Here is a 22,901-nt window from a genome sequence, read left to right on the forward strand (position 1 = left end):
CTATTTCCTTTGCCCAATGTTTCTATGTGAAAACTGGCTTAATACACATTAGTTTGGAAGCAGGTGAAATAAAGTATGTGGAATCTGGAAGGAAGGCAGTGATTTGACAATTGATGAAGATTTCAGTGCATGAAAAAGAGGGAAACACTGTGCATGTTGTGGTTACATACTTTGCATTTAGTCGCCATAGTGATTTAAATCTCTCTTGTCCCCAAGTCCCATCTCTGAGCTCCCTTTTCAATTCAATTAACTCAATGGTTAATCTGCAACCAAACTCCACACAAAAAAAACTCCTTATTTTTAACCCTGATCTGGTTTACTACCTGACTCTGAGTCATTTTTCTGTCACAACTGAAGAGTAGAAACGGGCAAGGGAATGCTAAGGAAGAAATACTTTACCAGTTCATTCAGACAGAAAAGAACTGTACAGCAAAGTCTTATGAAGGGAAGGCAGAAACCAAAATAACACTCACTACAAATTCATTGCATGTTTAGACTCTGACAACACCTAGTCCCATCCTGTCAAGACATTAACCCCAATGACTAATCCTTACCTGTGGCACTACTTTAAAAAGACAACAATCTGAGGAATTTCAGGATGCTGCACATGCAACAAGACAACAGAGTGTATGCAGATGGCCCAGCAGGGTTTGCAGTGCCATTAGGGAGACAGCACTCATAAACAGGGGGACACTGGATAAGAAAAAATGGGTACTAGTTTTACAGATTGTCAAAAGAGAAATTACCAGGACACATACCAAAAAAACTGAAGTAAGGTATGAAGTCAACAAGCCCAGGGGCAATGGAAATGAACAAGATAAGCTTCTAAACAGGAAGTACTTTGGGAGAAAAAAAGGGGAAAAAGGAACATGAAGTGAAGCAGGTCATGTGACAAGGATTGCTTGGGTTATCCCTGTGTAGTAAGGCCTTTGCCTGATAAACACAGCTTGCAAAAGGACAGCATTTTTTTTTTCTGACCATGCAGAGCAATTGGTCCATAAATTGAGCAGAACCAGCCCTTCCACATGGGGACAAAAGGAAAATAAAAGTCTCACAGCAGTGCTTAACAAGAATTTAGGGGAGGTAGAAAACCTGAGGAACCAAGTGATACATTCTGTGGACAGCTGATGCAAAAAGTGAATAGGGTTGAGTTCAAGGAAGCAAAAATATGAAGGGACAAACCTCCAAGGATTGTTCCCCTAGCACTGTCCCTTCCCAAGACATTGTAGGAGTCACCAGAGACTGTTCAATGGTACTCTGCAAAGGGAGCAAAGCGAGACCTGTTGCCTGTCCTGGTTGCCTTCTTGGCAAGTCTCTTCCTCTGGATATTTGGGCTGGACTGGAAGAGCTTTGGGTTCAAAGCTCTCTGATCTGTTAAACTTCAGATAGGGAGGTTGTAATTAAACCTGAAGCCTGTGATCCAGTGTGCTTGTTGTGCCTGCAAGCCAGGCTCTCCCATCTCTCAATGGACATGTGCCAAGGATCTGCTTTACAGTTCATGGGATCAGACTGCCATGAAATTAGATCTCGATAGAAGCAGCCCACCAAGATTCCTCTGCTTCTGAAGATAGGATGTCTTGGCACCTCGTACCTGCGTGGGACAGATAAGGGAGAAAAACAAGTGTGTGAAATATGAACAAAACCAGATATTTCCAGGCTGTGGTTTCAAATCAGATAGATGTTATTCAGCTGCAGATGAGGGGTTGAGGAAGCTCGCAAAGCAGAGAGCTGAAAAAAAGCTGCCATGTGGCAAGCTCCCATAAGATAGGAAATGTACAGTAGAAGTCAGTGAGGTCTTTGCCTCTTGAATTAAATATTAGGGAATGCAGTAAGTGGCTTGTCTGTGCTGGATGGGCAATCTGATGCTTGCTCAGTTCTGTGGCTATTGAAAAGTGCTCTCTTTCCTTGGTGACATCCATAGGAAATACCTTCCAGAGCAAGAAAGGAACCTTTGTAATGTGTAAGCAAAGGTAGGGCTGGTGGCAAGGAGACTTCCTTCCACCACCTCACTACAAGCAGCTGTGTGGGTCTTGGTTGCCCAAATAGTCTGGAGGCAACTGGGAAATTTCCTGCAAAGTTTTGCTGCTTTAAGCTGTAAAAACAGAAGGTCCAGAAGAGCATAATGCAGGCAGCAGCTACCAGGCAATCTGGTGACCAGCATCTCAGACAGCAAGGGATTTTTCTGCAAAGAGAAGCTTTTAAAAGGAGTGGGAAAGGAGGATGACTGTAAGCAGACAAGATGGCCCCAAATTGATTCTGACCTTGTTAGGGCAGTATTATAAAAATTAATGGCATATTGAAAATCTGTCCATGAAAAAGGTAGTCCGTACAATGAGCAGTCCACCACAAGAGACAGGGTTTTCCTTCTGAGATACCTGAAGGTGATGGTCTCACTTCCAGGCTGAAGTGAGTAAATGGGCGTGGGAAAGGGAAAGAAGACAAATGCAGTTACATTGACTAATGTCTGTTTGTATGCCTATACTAGAAGAATCCGTACGGCACGGTCTGCAGGCTCATGCTTATGCTACATGCTGTTTATTCACCTGTGTATAAGGTTCATTTACTGCCACTGTCTTCCTGATAAATTGGGAAAAAACTCCCGTGAGCTCGGAAGGTGCACTTTTCCTGCAGGGCCACTGAGTGTCACCATCGCTCCGTGGCTTGCTCTGCAAGATGCCGTTTCTCCAGGGAATAAATCTCCGTTTCTAAAACGGGCTGGAATGGGGAAAAAAAAAAAAAATTGGAATGAAAATGGGCTGCTTATTCCTTTTTCCCGGAGCTGGGAAGACCTTCACCTGAAACGTGAGCTATCTACGCAATGAATTCTGCCTTACGTGTAGGCAAAGCATTTGACAGGTTTCCAGCCAGACCCTCTAAACCATCTTACATTTTGCAGCATGATCCTCAGTGACAACAATTATGGGACTGAACAAGTGCTTTATCGGGAGACACGAAAAAGGCTGGGGTCTCACCATTTGGGGAGCAGAATGAGCAGAACAGATATATTGGCCAGGTGCACTTGCTTTCACTGAAACTATTAAGGGCAGCTGAACCTGGTGGACCGAAAGGTCCAGTGGCTTTCTTTTTTCCGGGGTCAGTGGAGGTGAGTGAGAGCTTTCTTGTTTCACACCCCAGCAGCAGCAGAGTGTTGTGCAAGTCCACAAAAGACATGTACACATAGGTTACGCTGACAGGGAACAATACTTCAGAGACACCCACATCAGCACAGTGTCACTGATCCTAAGGATCAGCACTCAGAGAAATGCATTTTCATAGGTGGCAGGTTTTTGGCCCTATAAACCTTTCATCCTACTTGCTGACTAGACAGACCACATGCACAAAACAAAGAGCACGATAACACGGAAACAATTAAAATAATTTATTAAAAATACAATGCAGGCTCCGGTGATCAGATACACATCTTGTGCAGACAAATATACTGATTGCATTTGACTGGCTCTGTTTATACCTACCTTCTCTCCATTTGATCCACCTTGATCCCTCCATTTCCCTGCCTGTGTTTTTTATCCCAAGCACACCAGTGCTGTTTTGAAAACCCTAAAATTCTCTTTATCAGTTCCAACATCCCCCCACAGCTGCTAACTACTCCCCCTCGTAAGCCCTAAAGCCTCTTTATTGCAGTATTTTCCCCTAGTCCTATTGCGGTAACTGCCCTTCGTTTGCATACATTCCAGAGAGTTTCCTCCTTTGAATCCACTTTAGTGGGTTTTGCAAGTGGGACAAATGGCTTAGTCGTTCATCCAGTTGTTGGGGCTTTTAGGCGTGGTTGATTCACGGGGATTACTGTTTGCTGGGTTTCCTGCCTTGTCATTGTTTCTTTGTTCACTGTCTGACCTTTTGTTTTGAATAACCTTAAATATCTCCTCGAAAATCAGCCAGTTTTCCATCTGAATTGAAAAAGAACCCCCAGCATTTAGAGCAAGTATGTTTGGTAACAGCAGAAATGCCTTCCTGAACGGTGTGTTTTGCTGATTTTTAGGCAGCAGCAAATATTATTCTTTGATTCTAAATCAATGGGAATTGACTGCAATTCATAATGGGAATATTTTTCCTTTGAACTGACAGCCCAGCAATGTCATTACAGAGCCAGACGCAACTTTCTTGCAACATGAAGCTCAAAGATGCCATTTGCAGGAGTATTTATGGTGCGGATAGCCTCAGTAGTGCTTGAGTTTCGCGTACATGTAGATGGAGTGTGACTCATTCCTGTTTGTCTTTTGCTGCATCCCACTTGTCCTTGGTGCACGTGATGGCATTCTGAAGGGAAACTCACCAGCCTTCGTCAAGAAGACCCACATACCCGATGGGCATTTATTTTCTTAGAAACTAATATGTTGATCATAAAATCATAGAATGCTTTGGGTTGGAAGGAGCATTAAAGATCATCTAGTTCCAAACCGACAGGACATGGACAGGGACACCACCCACTAGACCGGGTTGATCAAAGTTGTTTCTCACACATCCAACGTGGACTCAAACACTTCCAGGGATGGAGTATACACAGCTTCTCTGGGCAACCTGTGCCAGTGCCTCACCACCCTCACAGGAAAGAATTTCTTCCTAATAATTAATCTAAACCTGCTCTCTGTTTTGGAGCCATTGCCCCTTGTCCTGTCACTGCATGCATACATACTTCCTGTCCACTTGCCATCCAAAGATGACAACATTACAGTTAAAAATTCCAAAGTTTGTCACAATCAACCACTCATACCCTGAGCCAGGCAACAAACTGATGCTCTTTGAGAGCGATCAAGAGAAGCAAGGTCCAAGTGCCTGCACAGCGCAGCTTCTCTTCTAAAAGCTGCCAGTGAGCTCTGGCACAGTGGTTTTTTTTTATGTTTGTGCAGGTTTCTACTGTGCACCTCTACGTGTGTACACATGTAGAAGGCAGAAAACCTCCTGCTGTCTCCTGTTTGTTCATCAAAGCTTGTTGCAGGTACCAGCACAAACAGTTTACAACCTACATTCTTCTCCCAGGCAACTAGCAACAGGATGAGAAGACATAGTCTTTAGCTGCTGAGCCCGGGGAGGTGTAGGCTGGACAACAGGAGGAATTTCTTCATAGAAAGGGTGATTCGACATTGAATGGGCTGCCCAGGGAGGTGGTGGAGTCACCGTTCCTGGAGGTGTTTAAGGAAAGACTGGATGTGGCACTCAGTGCCACGGTCTATTGACATAGTGGTGTTCGGTCACAGGCTGGACTCGATGATCTTTTCCAACCGAATTGATTCCGTGATACATAAAACGACTAGCATTTAACAAGGCTGATCAGTCTCCAGAAGGACGGACGGTGAAGCGAGACCCGGCAGAGGGGACACCCGCTCAGGCTGCCGAAGAGCTCTGCGCGCCCGCCGAGCACCCGCGCTGTGACTCCCATCAGCACCGCGATGTCTCGGTGCCAGCCGTGCCTCGGGCGAGGAGCGGGGCCATGCCGGGCGCTGCTCCCGCCGTTCCCGCCGCCGCCGGGCCGCGTCCCGCCGGGCAGGCTCCGTCACCCGGGCAACGGGCAAGCGGCGCCCGGGGAAGGCACCACGTGCCCGGAAGCGCCTCGAGGGAGGAAGTGACGGAGCGCCGGGGGAGCCCCAGAGGCCGAGATTTAAAAAAAAAAAAAAAAAAGGAAAAAAACCCGCCGCTAAAACCAACAAAAAAATCAAAACAAGAAAAGGAAAAAAGGCATTAAAAAACAGGGACACGGAGAGAGGGGCGGGCGGAGCGGGCGCGGGTCCCGCCCCTTCGGGGCCGCCCCGCCAGACCGCGGCCCCGCCGGAGCCGCCGCCAGGTCCCGCCCCCGGCCCCGCCCGCCCCGACACCGGAGCTGCCGCCCCGCCCCGCCCGCTCGGCCGGGCCCGGCTGCCCGCGCGCGGGGGGCGTGTCGGGCGCGGCGGCGGCGGCGGCGCGGGGGCTCCGGTGCGGGGGCTCCGGTGCGGCGGCGGTAGCGCGGGTCCCGCGGGCGGGCGGGGGGCGGCGGAGCGGAGCGGGGCAGAGCCGCGGCGGCTGCAGGTGAGGCGGGGCCCGGGGCGCGGGCGGCCGCGGCGGGGAGAGTTCCCCGGGGCCGGCGCGGGATGGAAGTTGACAGCGGTGGCGGAGCAGCCATTGTCTGCCCGGCCCGGCCCCGGGCAGCTCCCCCGCGCAGCCCCGCTCCCTCCCCCGGGCAGCCGCCGCCCGGCTTCGGGCATCCTGCGGCGCATCCCGCCTCCCGCCGCGGCGGGGCTGCGGGCACGGCACGGGCGGGCAGGGCGCCCGCACGCCGTGTCGGATGAACTTTGCTGCCGGAGTTACCGGCGGCCTGGGTGGCTGCCGCCGCGCTGTCCCCTTCCATCCTCCCCTCCTTCCATCCTTCCCTCTCTCGCTCTCTCCCGCCGCCGGCCGGGCGAGGCGCTTGGCGGGGAAAGGCGGGCGGGCACCGAGGGGTGGGGACCAGGCGGTGCGAGGGTCCTGCAGTGCTGGAGCATCGCACCCGCTGCTGCTTCCAGAGCATCCCAGAGCAGTCAGCTTGTCCCGGCAGTTCCACACCTCTGCTTGTGTGGTAGAAACATATAGTAACAGCAGCGAATATGCTGTAGTACGGGGGTGCTAGCTTTGCTTCTCCAAACCTGTGGTGTAAACCCGTGTAAATCTTGCTTGTTTCCTAACTTAGTTTCTCAAGGATGAAGTGACAAAACCACTTAGGAAAGTTAGAAAATGTTATGCAGGCAGCAGTCATGTCCCAGGGGGATGGATGGGGTGAGCAAGTAAAACTTTTCAGCCTCCTACCTAGTGCTTAGTGATTAAGAGTATTGTTTGGCTTGACTTTTGTCTGCCCTTGTGCTTGAGAAGGGTCAGGAACTTGCAGATGGGCCACCTGTGGTGTTCTCGGTGTGTCCTGCGATCAGCAAGTGTGGGTTAGGCTCTGGAGTAGTCCATGTTCTCATGCTTGTGCTGCTGTCTGAGCCAGTTTTCTCTCTTCTCCTTCCCGTCCGTTTTGCTGTGTGGTCATTCCTGCCATGGTGCTAAAAAGCTTTTGTATCCTTCTGTGTCTGCCTTTTACGGATGCAGTTCTAGCTATTGTTCAAAGGTTAATTTCCAGTAGTGGCCACGTTGTTAACTGTGTGTTGGTTTTCCTTTTTTGGTTTGTTTGTTTGGAAAATCCATGGTTTAATAATTTTTTAGTAGGTTATCCATCTCACAGAGCAGCTAGCTGAGTCAAGTGATGCGATAGCCCAGTGATCACTAGCTTTTTGTAAGAGGAAAGTGCTTGGGGATGCAGTTGGAGGAGGGGAGAGTGTGTAATTCTCCTGTTTTGTGTGGAAATGGCCTGTGTTTGGATCGGATTACACTAACATGGAACTGCAGCCTTAGATGAACTTGCTTGGGGAAATGCTGTGCCTTTTCACTTTTGTGTTTGGAAAGAGTTTTACTGGATAACTCTCCTTGCTGTAAGTGATTTAAAATTCTTACTGCCCTTCTGCAAAGTGAGCTTCTCTGTCCATGTGTCCAAAAGGCCTTCTGCCTACAGAGAGACCAAAATTTTTCTATGCCTCATGCCAGAGGTGTTTCAGTAAGACTCTCTTTATGCTAGGTGTTTCGGTAAGACTCTGTTTATGATTTTAATAAGATCTAGATCAATATGGAACTCTCAAAAATGCTGGAAATCTTAGGAATCGGTGGTGCTGCTTCCTGAGGAAACACAGATTGATTACTGGAGCAGAGCACCAAGGCAGAAGCCTGGCTTCTCCTGGTGAAGCTGTTGAGGGCAAGGGTATTTGCTGTGGCTAAGGTGAACATCAGTTACATCCTTTCCTCTCTCATGGGCACTTGTGGCATCACAAGTAAGGTAATTCCACTCAGTGATCTGGCAGAAAATAGGGTTTTAGGGTACCTTTCCTGCAGCTGCCAAGTTGATCTAATGAGCACCAGAAGTGAAGTGAAGGAGGAGGATCTGCATTGGGAAGTTGAGGTGGGCAAGGGAACATAAATTGTTTCCTAATGGCATCTGAGCTACTGGAGAACTTGGTGCAATGTGTGTAGCATCATGTGCATTTTAACCCCACTCAAAGTACTTTATTTATCCAGCACAGTTTCATTCTTTCAAAAAGTCTCTATTCTCTCCCTTCTCAGTGTTTATTTTCAGGCTTCATTTAATTTTTCCCCTCTGGGGAAGATCTTTAAGGCAGTTGCTTCTCCAAGAGCTTTTATATTCTAGGTAAGTTTATTGACAAGGTGTTTGTAGCTGAAATAGGGTTGTGGCTGAGGATAGTAGTGGCCAGTTAGGAGGAGGTGTGTCTCAGTTGAGGAGAAGGTGGTCACTGCTGAAGCAGTGCAGGAAGCCAGTTCTGCATCAGCAGGGGGATGCCTTGACAGGGCTTGAGGGCAGAGGTGAAGATGTATTTGGAAGACCAGACTGGAGCAGTAGCACTCTGCTTGCCAGTTAAAGAATTTTTCAGATTTTGAGGAGCAGGTTTGAAGCAGCAGTTCCCTGATTTTGCCACCCATCCTCTGCAGAGTTAATGTTGTCCTACTTTAAAGTCATCTGCTGCCCTTAGCACCATTTCAGAATTTAAAAAGTTGTCTGGCTGAGAGCATTGTTGCACCTCCTTTTCTGCTGCACAGGTCTGTTTGCTTATACACCAGGAAAGTGTTTGGTGAAGGTTGTAAAGCTCAGAATCTCTGACTGAAAAAGGGCTAGATAAAGGGGCTGTGCTGGTGGTCTGGCTCCTGGAAGCTCATTTACGGGGGGCTCATTTAGAGGTCTCAGATACGCTACAGAGGAACAAGCTGGTACTTTGGAAACAAATAGGCTGTCTCCGTGATAAGACTTACCAGTAGTATTTTTTTTTTAATCTTACATGGAGTTCCAAAAAATCAGGTTGGTTTTCTTATTTTCCAGTGGAATTCTTTTGTATAATCACTTTTCTTTCCCTTTTCTGACTCTAGCCCCTCCTGCTGCTACTCCCTGTGTAGCTCATGTTTCTTGCTTCTGGAAACTCCCTGATCATCTCAGTGTGCTACTCTTCTGCTAAGCACTCTCTTCAGTGTCACTTCTCTTCCTCTTATCTGATGAAAGCCTTCTCCAGTGCTTTCTCAGCCCTGCAATTCACTGCAACTCATCTTTCTGCTTCTGGAAGGTCTCCCTAGTTCTGCATGACCTCTTCAGCAGCTTTTGCCTCACAGGTGTTGCCAGTGAACACTTCATCCACTCTGCTTCTGACTCTGTTCCTCCTGAAAGGAACTTGCCACCACAGATACCAGCTTCTAATCTAATATTCAAGTTAAGATCTTTTGGGAGCAACAAGTAGCTGGAAAGTTTGTGTGATCCTAAGAAGAAAGAGTTGAGGGCTGCGGGCTAAACTGGGAGAAAGAGGGACTGAGTTGGTATCAGTAGGGCATTGGAGCTGAGGGACTGGAGGAAGAGAGGATGAGAAATGGCCAAAGTGCATTGGAGGACTGGAAGCAGAGTGCAATTTGCATCAGTTTGCTAGTCTCTATTGAAAGGAGAGGTGGTCAGGTCTGTAACCAGAACTGTTTCAATGAGCTGCAGCTGCTTCTTCATTCCAGTACCTTTTTAAGACTTCAGGATACTGTAGCTTGCAACTATAGCATGGCAATAAAAGTATGAGAATATGCACATTACGTTTCTGATGGTGATTATAAAAGTGAGTAGGATTTCTGGGTGATTTTAGAATCCCAGCTTCCTTGGTCCCTGCGATGTAGCAAAGATGTTCAGGGAGACTGGTATTGAGATATTCTAGTACAAAAGCTTTGTAATGTAGTGAAATACAGTTTGGTTCTTTCTGCAGCCTGACTTAGTTTGTTTCAGTGTAGATCTGGAGTCCATCTCAGCCTGAGCTCCTGGGATCCTGTCGCCATGGAGACCGAAAGTGAGCAGAACTCCAACTCCACCAGCGGGAGCTCCAGTTCTGGAGGAAGCACCCGGCCTCAGATCTCGCAGATGTCTCTCTATGAGCGACAGGCAGTACAGGTGAGACATCCCAGGGTGTGCTCTGGGATGGCAGTGCATCACTGGCAGGTGGTGGTGAGCCCTTTTGTGTTCCTCTGCACTGTTGTGTGTCAAGGTGGCACCATGCTTAAGAGTACTGCCATCTTTTCAGATTGAGAAATTCTCATGCTAGGCCTGATGTTTAGTTCTTGTAACCTGAGGCTTCATGTTTTATAGGTTACTCCTTTGGTGTCCAGCCTCCTAGATTTAATCTGTACTGTGATCCAATAGATTGGTTTTAGCCTGCTGTTCTAGAGCAAATCAGTTTGGCATCCCAATTCCTCTATGCCCTCCATACACAAACTACACAGGAACAATTGTCTGCCTGTGTGAGCATGCACATCCCCATATTCCTGAAGTTTATTAAAGTCTTGCAAGTGTGATTCCCACTGTCCTGAAATACACCTGTGATTCAGTGTGTCACCAAATTTGTAAGTGTACTATGGATTTGGATGTGCTAATCTGGTGCCTGCTTTTTCATGTGCTCTAGGGATGCTTACTTCCATGTGCTCTCATGGCTTACTTACTTCATCATTGCTCTCTTCAGTCGCATTTCAACAGCATGCGGTTTTTGACAATTGGGTTTTCCTCTTTATCTAGGCTCTGCAGGCACTCCAGAGACAGCCCAATGCAGCCCAGTACTTCCATCAGTTTATGCTCCAGCAGCAGTTTAACAGTGCCCAACTTCACAGCCTGGCTGCTGTCCAGCAGGTGAGTTGCCAAGAGGCAGAAGGAGAGGAGTTGGATCATTCTCTGGGGAAGATCCAGAGGTTCCGTGTTTATTCAGTGCCTTGTGCACCGAGTCATCCTGATCCCTGAAGAGACAATGAGTCCCTAAACACATTGTTTAGAGTTAATACAAACAGCCAGTCAACTGGAAGCCTGAAGCAAAGATTAATTTATTTTTTTGGCTAGAGAGCAGGGGAAGATAAAATTTGACATCACCATCCAGGAAGATGCGCTTCAGAGGCCTATTACTAGCCCCTGCACCTTTGTTAACTAAGAGATGGGTGGTTAAATCAGCAGTGGATGCAGTAGTGCTTAAAAACTGCATTAAAGGGATCAGTGGGTAGTTGCTTCTCTGAGAATAAACATTTGTGTTTGCATAAAGTTCCAGGCAGCATTCTCTGAAATTTCTGTCTTGGAACTTAGTAGCCTTGTTTTCTTTACCAGCAGGAGGGTAAACCTGTCCAGCCAGGAGGCTGTCTAATTGAGACATATACAGATCAATATAAATCAATATATTTTATGATGCATAAATGTTGAGTGGTTTTTTTTTCTTTATCAACTTTGCTCAGCTACTAGACTTAATCATCAGCTCAAAATGGATTATGTGTGACATTAATACATTCTTTTTGTGTAACAATACCTTAGTAGCTGTACTCCTTGGCAGTTAGTCCAGGATGTCGTTGTTCTCAAAATCCCTGACTGCAGTCTTATAGTATAGAAGAAATACAATCCTCTCATCAGTTTTGCAAAAATCTTAGTTATAAAACTAACTGAACTCATGCAGGGGAATTCCCCTGGCATCAGAGAGGGGGAAATAAATCTATCAATATTTATGTTCTTCCACAAACCATATGCTCTCTAATCTGAATTTTGTTACTTGGAGTGCTATCATTGCATTGCTACTAAACTGCCTAATTAGCCCAACAAATTGCTAATATTGCGGGAAACATCTGGGTGCTAACAGTGGATTCCAGCATCAGGGTGAGGGTTGCAGTGTGTAGTATGACAGGCTGGGCAAGAGTAGTGCATGTACCCGTGGGCGGAAGGACTGGAGGTCATACACTCTGAGGGTAAGGGACTAGGTGTTCTGACAGAGGCAAAGAATTGGGCTGGATTGAAAAGTTTGTTCATGCACTCATTTCTCTGCCAATCTCTCCTGCAGGCTACAATTGCAGCCAGTAGACAGGCCAGCTCCCCCAGCACTAGCACCTCACAACAGACCACCACCACCCAGGCTTCTGTAAGTAAAACTGCTCCCTCACACAGATATCAAAGCTTCCTACCCCCTCCCCACCTTGTTCTGTCTCCTCCTTGTCTTTTAGGATGCACCCAGCTTCTAAGAATCCTGGGAATCAACAAGATGCAGACAGCTTTGAGGATTTGGGGTGCTGTTGTTATTGGTGGGGCTTGAGGAAACCAGAGAAGGTTTTTGGGTGGGAGAGGCCTCTTAGCTGAAAACGTAGACATGGATCTCTGTTTGCTGAGGCTTTGGGGATACATTGTCATGGATTAGAAAAGGATCAGGACTTGTAAGAAGGAGGAGTCATGAGCGGCTTTTGTATTAGGCAGAGCAGTAGTTTGTTGAATGAGAGGATGTCTGGTTTTGTAGTGAGTGTTGAGGAGCTTGGATTTTCTCAGAGAGCAGATGAGTTGGTAGAGAAGGTTTTGTGGGTTTTTTACCTTTACTTGGGAGGCTGGAGAGAATGATGTATGTTTTTGGATCTCTTATTGCAGTTGCATGCTAACAGTGATTCTCAAGCTCAGCGTACAAATGAGGTCAGTATCCAGGGGTCTGGCTAATATAGATTGTGTAGCCTGTAGGACAAGCCCTCTAAGAGAAGAACTTTCTACTTCTTGGTCCCCTGTGGGATACAGGAAAATACTGTAAAATGTCTGTTCTGACTGTACCCCACTAAGCATATTTGTACTTATTTCTTGGCCTTCATCTCTTCATATGTGATTTGAAGCTTTTTTCTCTTCTAAGATCAACCTTGCCACCACATCAGCTGCTCAGCTGATCAGTCGGTCCCAGAGCGTGAGCTCCCCGAGCGCCACCACGCTGACGCAGTCTGTGCTCCTGGGGAACACCACCTCGCCGCCTCTCAACCAGTCCCAGGCACAGATGTACCTTCGGGTAAGAGATGGGCATCAAACGTGTCCTGACCATCAGCCACACTTAGCAGCTGCTGCAGGGTTTCACTGCTTGGTTTTACCAACACCTACAGATTAATTTAGCTTTAAGTATGTTGCAGTATATTTTAAAATTGCATGGGGAAGGTCTCATCCCCAAAACCACAAGTTTGATTCTGGGCTCAGTGTTCAAGATAGATGAGCTTTGTATTGTGTGGCTCAGGTGAGAATATTAATAACTCTGTGTGTCTGTACTCTGCAGATGTTAAAGGTTTTGTAGCACTTCTCACTAGAGTGTAAGTGTGAAATACATGTCTTAGACTTGAATGTAGCTCACAGAAAAAAAGCTACCCTTCTGGTTCAATGCTGGAACTGATACATGGTAAATTACTCTTCTACTGCTTGCTGAGCTCAGGGATGTAAGTCAGAATTCAAGTAAGCCTAGACAAATAAATCAATGTGAACAAATGTCATCCTTTTAATTGCTTTGAAGTGCAGCTAGGTAGAAAGCATTAGGCTTGACTGTGGAGTCAAGTCTGGGGTTTGGGTACCTACTTGCAAAATATTTTCTGTTTTCCAGTTGACTTCAGATACAGATTGTAATCCCCTACTTTTCAGGCAGCACTAATCTTGGATGTATGTTTTTTATCAGTGTTGTTCAACCAGTTCTAGATACACAGCCTTGGGCAGTCTGTGGGAGTTAGCCCAGGCCTGTGTTAGACAGAAGAGTGCTTGTTTCCATAAGAAAACTGTTCCCAGTTTCCTGCTTCGGAGGGTTATGTTCAGTGTTACAGTGCAGGGGAGGGCTTGTGGTTTTACAATGTGTGATATTGCAGCCTAGTGTTCCTTTATGATCTGTTTGCTTGTGTTTTTTTTGTCTTCCTTTCTCTCTTCTACCTCCATTCCTTGCACTGCACACCACCTGATCCCAACAGCCGCAGCTGGGGAACCTGTTGCAGGTGAACAGAACCTTGGGCCGCAATGTGCCTCTGGCCTCCCAGCTCATCCTGATGCCCAATGGGGCTGTGGCTGCTGTCCAGCAGGAGGTACCACCCACTCAGTCTCCTGGGGTCCACGCAGACACAGACCAGGTCAGTGACCATCCTCCCTTTCCCCTGCTTCTGCCACCCCACACTCTGCTCTTTGTCTCAAGCTGTCCCTGTATAGCATATTAGAGCTATTTTATCCCCAGCCTTTGTCCCTGTGCGGGCAGGAGATTTTGCTACCATGTTTTCATGTTTGCTGTCTGCCTCCAGAGATGAAATTAATTTCTGCTTAAAATTTCTGAGGTGAGCACAGGCTGAATCAATCTCATCTTCACAGCTTCTTGGTTGTGATTGTGTGAAAAGAACTCTTGAGTTCTATGTACAGTTTTCAGTCACACTGCAAAAATACTACCTTTGCCAGAGGTAGTATTTCTTCATCCAGTTGGTTCACTGTTGTAAAGATGCCAAAGACTTGTCTGAAGCAATTTTTTTGAAGAAGTCAGCTGTGATCAAATTTTGGACAAAATGTGGCATTTGGAGGATGCAGAGGATGGCAGCACCAAAATGCAGAGTGAAATTGGAAAGCGTGTGGGCCATGAGTAGATCTGTGGGCCTGGGGCAGGCAGGTGGCACAAAAATTGAAAATGAATAACTGGTCTTTAAAGGGGTAACTCAGCACTTCTAGAGCTGTGCTGAACTGGGTCCTACCAATGCCAGGGGCATTGGCAGGCAGATCTGAAGTCTGTCCCATGCCCCGGGGGAAAGACTGTGTCCCCAGATCCTGTTCACAAAGGGCCACGAGATCTTTTATTTCCATCAGAGATTGGGCAGGAGAGAGTTCAGCACAATGTGCTTCCTGGGGAGGGCTGTGCTGAGCTCTGCCCTGCAGTGCTAGCAGCTCCTCGCACAAGACCTGAGGCATCGACTCAGCCCGCATCCCAGCAGAGTGTTGCTTACGTGTGCTCTGTCGCGCTCCCGGCAAGTACCGTGTATAAAGCGCATGGATTCTGTTTGGTGTGTGTGTCTCTAGGTGCAGAACTTGGCTGTGAGGAGCCAGCAGACCTCTGCCACTAACGCCCAGCTCCAAGGCTCTGCCCAGAAGACAGCCCTGCCAGGCAGCTCCCAGGCTTCGGGCTTGCCGCCGGCCGCCAGCACGGGCCAGACCATGGCCGTGGCCCAGGCCTCCTCCAGCGGGGCAGCCCAGTCCCTCAACCTGAGCCAGGGAGCAGCGGGCAGCAATGGTGTCTCCGGGGGCATGGTGGCCACTGGTGGGAGCCAGCCCTCGATGGGACTGAGCCAGAGCTCCTCAGCAGGTGCTGCTGGCAGTTGCCAGAGGAAGGGCACCGGCGTGGTTCAGCCGCTGCCCGTGGCGGCTGCCCAGGCCGTGACTGTCAGCCAGGGCAGCCAGACAGAGACGGAGAATGCAGCTGCAAAGAAGGCGGACGCAGACAGCAGTGGACAGCAAACAGTGGGCATGAACCTCACCAGGACCGCTACACCAGCACCCAGCCAGACGCTGATCAGCTCAGGTAAAAAACTCATCTGTTTTTTCTCTTCAAATCATTGGGCCTTAACAAGAATGACATTTGGAAGCCCGGTGATAAAAGGTTCTCCAACACATCTCCCAGTTTCGGTCCTCCCAGAGACTTGTCTCAAGGGGTTATCCCTTCTGTTAGCACAAGAAGTTGATTTAATCCCTCATGTCCTCTGCAAGTAAGCTGTCAGTTATTTTGGAATTTAATGTCTCAAACCAGTGCAGTGGCTGCTTATTTTTGTTGTTGTTGTTCCCAGCTGCACTGTTGCTAACTTCTGTGCTCTGTTTTTTCTTTCTCTGTTTTTGTATAGCAACATATACACAGATCCAGCCACACTCCCTGATCCAACAGCAGCAGCAGATCCATCTGCAGAAGCAGGTGGTGATCCAGCAGCAGATAGCTATTCATCACCAGCAGCAGTTCCAGCACCGCCAGTCCCAGCTCCTCCACACAGCCACCCATCTCCAACTGGCTCAACAGCAGCAACAGCAGCAAGCAGCATCTCTGACCCAGCAGCAGCAGCAAGCTCAGCCTCCACAGCAGCAGGCTCCCCCTCAAAACCAGCAGCAGGCACAGACCCTTGTGGTGCAACCTATGCTGCAGTCCCAGCCACCGCATCTACAGCTCCAGCAGGACAGTCCGTGCCAGCCAGCCACCAAGTCACCCGCTCCTATCCAGTCAAAATCTCTGGTCACCCCCATCAAACCCCCTCAGCTTGGGCCTGCCAAAATGTCAGCAACACAGCAGCCTCCTCCACACATCCCAGTGCAGGTAGTGGGCACTCGGCAGCAGGGCTCAGGCCAAGCCCAAGCGCTGGGCTTGGCTCAGATTGCTGCGGCCGTGCCGAGTTCCCGGGGAATGCCGGCTGTAGTCCAGCCTGTGTCGCAAACCCATGCTGCTTCCCCATCGTCATCTTCAGCTCCGGCATCCTCACAGGAAGCTCCCCCTCTCACCACAGGGGTGAATTTGGCACAAGTTCAAGGCACAGCCCACATGGTGAAGAGCCCAGCTTCCTCTCCAGTTGTGGCTCAGATGCCAGCAGCATTCTACATGCAGTCTGTCCAGTTGCCAGTAAGTGATACCATTGAGAAGGAGAATAGCATATGGATTCTCTTTGTTCATTCCTAGGACACCAATCGCAGTCCAGGCCCAGGTCAGTGGGATGGGATGGGTAAGGGGTTTGGGGAAAGGGATGTGGAGACTTTTTTACCCTCAAAAACACTAATTCCAATCCAACTCCTGGGGCTACTGACTGGAAGTGTTTCTCTTCCACATTATCATTCAAAGGCTTGCATGAAGTTAATAGGTGAGACTCAGAGCCTGCCCCAGATGGGGTGGGTGTCCACATCACATACTGAGTGTCCCATTTTACAATGGGGTTTGGTTCACCTTGGCTGGCTGCTGGGTGACCACCAAGTTGCTGCTCCATCACTCTCCCTTCACAACGCAACAGGAGGAAAAAAATACAGTGAAAAGCTTGTGGGTTGAGATAAGGATGTGGAGATCACTTTCCAATGACCATCACGGGCAAAATAAACTCAGTTTGCGGAAATTATTTATTTTACTGCCAATTTAGTGTAGGATAATTGAAAATAAGCACAAATGCAAAAAGCACCTCCCCCCTTCTTCACAGGCTCAGCTTCACTCTTGACTCTTCTACCTCCTCCCCCTGAATGGTTCAGGAGGACAAGAAATGGGCTCTGTGGTCAGTCAGCTCATAAGGTTTTGTCTCTCCTTCATGCTTTTCCCTTGCTTTAGCATGGGGGAATCCCTCCCATGGGTTCCAGTCTTTCACAAAGGATATAGTCCTTCATGAAGTCCTTCTCCAATGTGGGTCTTTCCCACAGGCTGCAGTTTTTCATTAACCGCTCCAGTGTGGATATTTCTGGGTTACAGATCCCTTGGTCTGTGGTACTAGCCGCTGACTCTAGGCCCCAGAGGATTCCCTAGCAACAGGCTATGCAGAGGAAAAGTCAAAACTCCATAGGCCTTATCCATGCTGTTGTGAATTTCCAGCTAGGGCCTACCTAAATCCCTGAGACAACAGCACTTTGCCAGCTCAGATCATGGAATCATAAATAATTGGAGTTAAAAAGAGCCCTAAAGATCATATAATTCCAACACCCCTGCCTTGGCAGGGACACCTTTCAGTGGACTAGGTTGCTCCACGCCTTGAACACCTTTTTAGCCAGTTGCATTGCTGAGACTCTTTCTGAACTCTGCTTCTTCAGAAAGGTGTCGCAGGACTTGCCTCAATTTTTAGAGCAGGGGGTCAGTTCTGCTCCTGGTGAATGTGTGTCCCCTACTCTTTCAACTCTTTATTGAAACTGATCTGATTTATCCAAAAAACCTGTTTGGAAACTGCTGGGTGAATGCCATTCCATTTCTTCCTGCTATAATGCTTTGAGGTTCACACAGTGTCTTGGTCTTTGCCAGTGTACCAACATGACTTGGGACGTCAGATCCTAGTCTGTGGCATGGTAGTGAGTCTCCTCAAGCTTTGTTCCTTGTTAGGCAAATGCCCCCACATAGAGGTATGTACTGTGGGAGCTAGAGGCATCTCCAGAAGAAACCAGGCTGGAAATCAAGTATGATGGAGCAGGATGCTTTTCTTATGTGTTTTTTTGTTTGTTTGTTTGTTTTGGTTTTGGTTTGTTTTTTTTTTTTTTTTTTTAATCTGGCTTGTTCTTTGCTATGGAGCTTTTCTATCTGCTTACGTGTTCCTCTTTATTCATGCAGGGCAAATCTCAGACCTTGGCAGTAAAGCGCAAGGCAGAGTCAGAGGAAGAGAAGGAGGAGCCGGCCAGTGTCACCACACTCCTGCCAGCCAGGTCCTCTCCCGCAACAGACAGCCCCAAAAACATGGAGGAGAAGAGTGGCCTTGGAGGTGAGATACAAAGGAGGGCTCTGCCTGTGTGTGCTAATGATCTGAAGTAGGTAGAGCACAGTTAGCTCATGCCTGTGCTGTTAACTTTCCAGATAATTCTGATACTGCTGCCATTGCAACCCCAAATGCTGCATCAAGTGAAGGAGTCTCAGCCACCCCCACCTCTGCTTCCACCCCAAACCTGGCATTGGTGTCACGTCAGATGGGAGACTCCAAACCTCCTCAAGCCATCGTCAAGCCCCAGATCCTCACACACATCATTGAAGGCTTTGTCATCCAGGAGGGAGCAGAGCCCTTTCCAGTAGGGATTTTTTTGTTGTGGGGGAAGGAGGTGTAGCACTTTCTTGGGAGGGTGGTGGGCTTCCATCTTTGCATAGGAGTATCTTTCCCACTATTCCAATTCAGCATTTTTAGCCTGAGACACAGACAGTAGAGAGGAAGGGAAGGGAGGGCGGTGTCATGAATGAAGCAAGGCATTAAGAGGTGGCATTAAAGAGAAGGGGTTTGAAGGAGTAAAACAAGTGTTGCAGCAACTGCTTACTCCAGCTGTCACCAAAGCAATAATTAATGCAGGAATTGTAAGGAGGCTCTCCTCTCTGTGAGGGAAAGATGCATTTTGAACAGGCAGCAAAGTGAAGTTGAAGTAAAGAAGGGGAAATGGAGTTACATGGAATTGGACATTATTCAAGGCAGATAGTGCTTGGGGATCTTTAAATGAAAAACCAAGCCTGTGAGTCAGGAAGCAGTAATGACTTTTTTCAGCATCTCTCCTTCCCTATTAGGCAGAGAGATTCTTCTGAGTTGGATTTTGAGCTGCACATACCTTGGCAGAGGGTGGTAGAGACAGGGAATCCTTTATTGGTGGGTCCAACTCATCCTCTCCCTCTCCAGGTGGGTTGTTCTCAGCTGCTGAAAGAATCTGAGAAACCACTGCAGGGAGAGGCTCCTGGTCAGAATGAAAACCTGTCCAGCAATTCTCTGGGAGAAGATAGTGCTTCCATGGGTGAGTTTCAAGACCAGGAGGACTAGCTAGTGTTACAGAAAGTTTCTGCTCTGTATTACTAACTTAATGCATTACGGACTGGTATCTGTGTCCCACCTCCTTAAAGACTTGACCTATGGAGCTAGGATCTTGCTTTTTTTGAGTGCCAGAAGACTGGCAATGCTTTTGTTGTTGTTGTAAATATGATCTAACACTTCCTGTGTCAGTAGTAAGCAGGAGATTCTGAACTGTACCTGTCTTTAATGACCGTAGGCTGTGAAGGATATGTGGGCAGAGCAGAGTGATGGAGATTTCCTTCACAGCCTTGTAGGATGTAAGGAATATGCTATTTTTTGTTTGTTCCATTAAGTGGTACTGACCAGGAGAAAAACTGTTCTGTTCGATATCCTGGGGTCCTAATTAGTGGAGCTTGTGCTTCTCTTTTCCCAGTTGCTTCTCAAGCTAACTACTCACTAGATTCAGTACAAAATAATGCTTGGCATCTGTCCGCTCAGAAGAAGAGCAGTGGAATGGGGAATCTTTGGGTGTGTGATATGCTTCAGTTCAGATCACCAACTGGTGTGTTACTCTGTATCTCACTAGAGCTTGACAAGAAGGCAAACTTGTTGAAGTGTGAATATTGTGGGAAGTATGCCCCAGCAAGCCAGTTCCGTGGCTCCAAGAGGTTTTGTTCAATGACTTGTGCTAAAAGGTAATAACAGCAAGATGTAATATTCCTTATCTGTGACTACACTTTTGCTGGAACTGGGCATGTGCTCCTTCTCCAAGTAGTGTACCACCTTTCACTACATCTGATCTTCCCTCTGTGGCATGTACTGGCCACAGAGATCCTTTACCACTCTAAATGATTTGTAAATGCGTCTATAGGTTTGGAGAGGTGGATATGATGCTGAGTATAAACAGAATTTCTGGCTTGCTCAGAAAATGAACTGGGAAGGGGGAAATTCTGGGGCTGTAAAGAACCTCTCTTCAGAGAAATATATATTTGACTGACTAAATAAATGCATACTGGTAGCTGTCTCATGCATTGCTACTAGACAAAGACACAAGGGAGCACTGGGGGAAAACACAGGGAAAAGTTAGACTAGTCATTGCTGCCTGCTGTTGATAGCAGAGTTATGGGTTGTTATGGGTCTTTTTTCCCTTAGGGGAATTACTTAATTGACCCTTCAGATGTTAGATCAAGACTGTGGTGTCCAAATATTGCTTGTGTCAGAAGTCTGGACTGGTTCCTTCCAAGTCTTAAAAGGAGGAGGAACAGACCTTGATGGTAAAGAGGAGTCTTATCCCCATCTAGGAGAAGTAGTTGGTTTAGATAGTTGCTGCTTTCTAACTGCTGCTGTGCTTCTGCTTACTTGAGGTACAATGTCAGCTGCAGCCATCAGTTCCGGCTGCAGAGAAAGAAGATGAAGGAATTCCAGGAAGCCAACTATGCCCGTGTGCGCCGACGGGGACCACGGCGCAGCAGCTCCGAAATCGCTCGAACGAAGATCCAGGGCAAGCGCCACAGGGTAAGGACACACACCTGTCAAGGCAGGTCTGTGTAGGGTTTGTCCCTTCTGGCTGTACCACTTTGTCACAGTGGATGCAGTTGTGCAAGATGTGCCGTGGGCATGCTGACACACTTGTTACACAAGGCACAGGGAGCTGTTCCAATCCCTCATGGACTGCAGGAAGTGTATTCACGTTTGTACTTGTTCTGTGCACTCTGTGTTCGCTCCTGTGTGCATCTTGAAGGTCTCAGTGAGTGAGACCTGCTGACAGCCTTGGCAGAAAACAATCCACTTTTCCCATTTGAATAGCAGTCTTTCACATGAATGACTTAAATTGGGCTATAGATGAATGGAATGAGCCTCAGTTCTGATGTGAGGAAGAGAGGGAGCTCTTGTGTCAGCTGCCTCTGTACCAACAGCCTGGGACAGTTGTTCCAGAGTGTTGGGACAGCTTCTCCTGCTCCCAATGTCTTGTTCTGCAGCTTGTAATTGTGAATTTCTTACAAAACCCTTTTTATTTTCTTTCTTTCCTATGGGTTTGTAGGGCCAGGAAGACTCGAGTCGAGGCTCTGATAACTCCAGCTATGATGAAGCTTTGTCCCCTACATCTCCAGGACCACTGTCAGTAAGGGCCAGTCATGGAGAGAGGGACCTGGCAAACTCCAATATGGCCCCCCCTACCCCAGATCTACATGGCATCAATCCAGTCTTCCTGTCCAGCAATCCTAGTCGTTGGAGTGTGGAGGAAGTGTACGAGTTCATTGCGTCATTGCAAGGTGAGGTTAAGATCCTCTCCTGCACTCCTGTGATCCAGTAGCATGGGGAGATTGGGCTCAGTGATGCCTACTGCTTTTGGACATGTTTCTGAATTGGAGTAGATCATAGAGATGGATTCTCAAGAGTTATTTCTCAAGTAGCCCGTGTGCTCAAGGAGACTTTGGACTAGTGTGGAAAGGAGTTGGTTAGATTCCTAGCTTGCTTTTCTGTACCTGCCAGAGATGCAGGAGGAATTAGGGGAGTGCCCAATGCACATGTGTTTCTCACTGCTTTTTTATTTGTTTGCTTCACAGGGTGCCAGGAAATTGCTGAGGAATTTCGGTCACAGGAAATTGATGGTCAGGCCCTGTTGCTTCTGAAGGAGGAACATCTCATGAGTGCCATGAACATCAAGCTGGGACCAGCTCTCAAGATCTGTGCCAAGATCAATGTCCTCAAGGAGACCTAAGAACTCTGAAGCCAGAGGTCTCACTTTTGCTCTGACCCCAGGGCAGCTGCCAGTTTTGGAGCATCCTGCTGGGGCGGGGAAGAATGGGACAGTCCCCTGTGGTCTTGCTTTCAAGGAGAATGAGAAGGAATTTAACTGATTGAAACTGCCATGCACAAGCCCATCTCTTGGTCTCTTAATGGTGCTACAAGGTTAAGGAAAACTGCCACCTGGGGCCTTTAAACAACTCTCCTTCTTCCTGATTTTGAATATGCCTCCCCTATATACATCATATAAAGATGTTAAGGGGATCTCTTTCTGTCTTAAAAGACTTCTGAAAGGGAACTGCCCTACACCCTTTCTGCCACAGCAGGTCTGCTAGATCTTAGCTTTGAATATCATTGCCAGAACTCAAGGCATAGGAAGAGCTGGCCCCACACGGACAGTGGGAGCACCTGTGCTTGGGGCTTTTGTGATGGGGAACTAACAAATTGCAAGTGACAGAGGTGACAAGAATTTCAGCAAAAGGGGCTGCTGCTTTTCCACTTTTTAAAATACCTAGGCTGCTCATGAACTGGGTTTAATAGCCATTCCAGCATGCATACCAAACTTGAAGGCCTGTGGCAATAGGAGCTGTCTTGTCTTCACTCTGCATGTCTACAGGAGACAGTAAAGCTAAAGTGTTGTGGCAGCTATTCACTCCAGGTGCTCCTCTCAGAACCAGTCAGAGGATTTTTCCTGAGTACTTATGACAAATTGATGGGAAACTGAAAGGGGAGGGGATTGTTTTACATTAGGGAACCTTGCAGCACGAGGTTTGTCTTCCCACTGTGGTAGAGCATAATTTACAGATCCAAAGCAGTCTCCAGAAGCACCAAGGCTCTTCATGAAATGAGCTGGGGTTTTGTTTTGTGTGTTTTCTTACCAGTTTGTATTC

The 22,901-nt window shown here is 47.7% G+C and overlaps 1 protein-coding gene across 14 annotated transcripts; it reads left to right on the forward strand.

The window, feature by feature from the left end:
• Positions 1-9,857: 9,857 nt before the first annotated feature.
• On the forward strand, positions 9,858-22,504 carry PHC1 (polyhomeotic homolog 1; the record flags this gene model as incomplete). 14 transcript variants are annotated; one of them, XM_084226881.1, is made up of 15 exons in its annotated part: positions 9,858-9,979; positions 10,598-10,708; positions 11,889-11,966; positions 12,711-12,860; positions 13,792-13,947; positions 14,873-15,371; positions 15,688-15,962; positions 16,314-16,448; positions 18,117-18,264; positions 18,357-18,565; positions 19,156-19,267; positions 19,850-19,958; positions 20,628-20,778; positions 21,305-21,536; positions 21,831-22,504. In XM_084226881.1, 15 exons carry the CDS (start codon positions 9,866-9,868, stop codon positions 21,983-21,985), a joined length of 2,634 nt encoding a protein of 877 aa, XP_084083007.1. In that variant the 3' UTR covers positions 21,986-22,504. The 14 variants fall into 14 exon arrangements, with proteins under 14 accessions (XP_084083007.1, XP_084083008.1, XP_084082996.1 ...); XM_084226882.1 differs by having other exon boundaries at positions 15,688-15,959; XM_084226870.1 differs by having other exon boundaries at positions 15,688-16,448.
• Between the last annotated feature and the right edge of the window lie 397 nt (positions 22,505-22,901).

Source organism: Fringilla coelebs, assembly GCF_963513975.1.
Source record: "Fringilla coelebs genome assembly, chromosome: 2".
Classification (NCBI taxonomy): domain Eukaryota; kingdom Metazoa; phylum Chordata; class Aves; order Passeriformes; family Fringillidae; genus Fringilla; species Fringilla coelebs.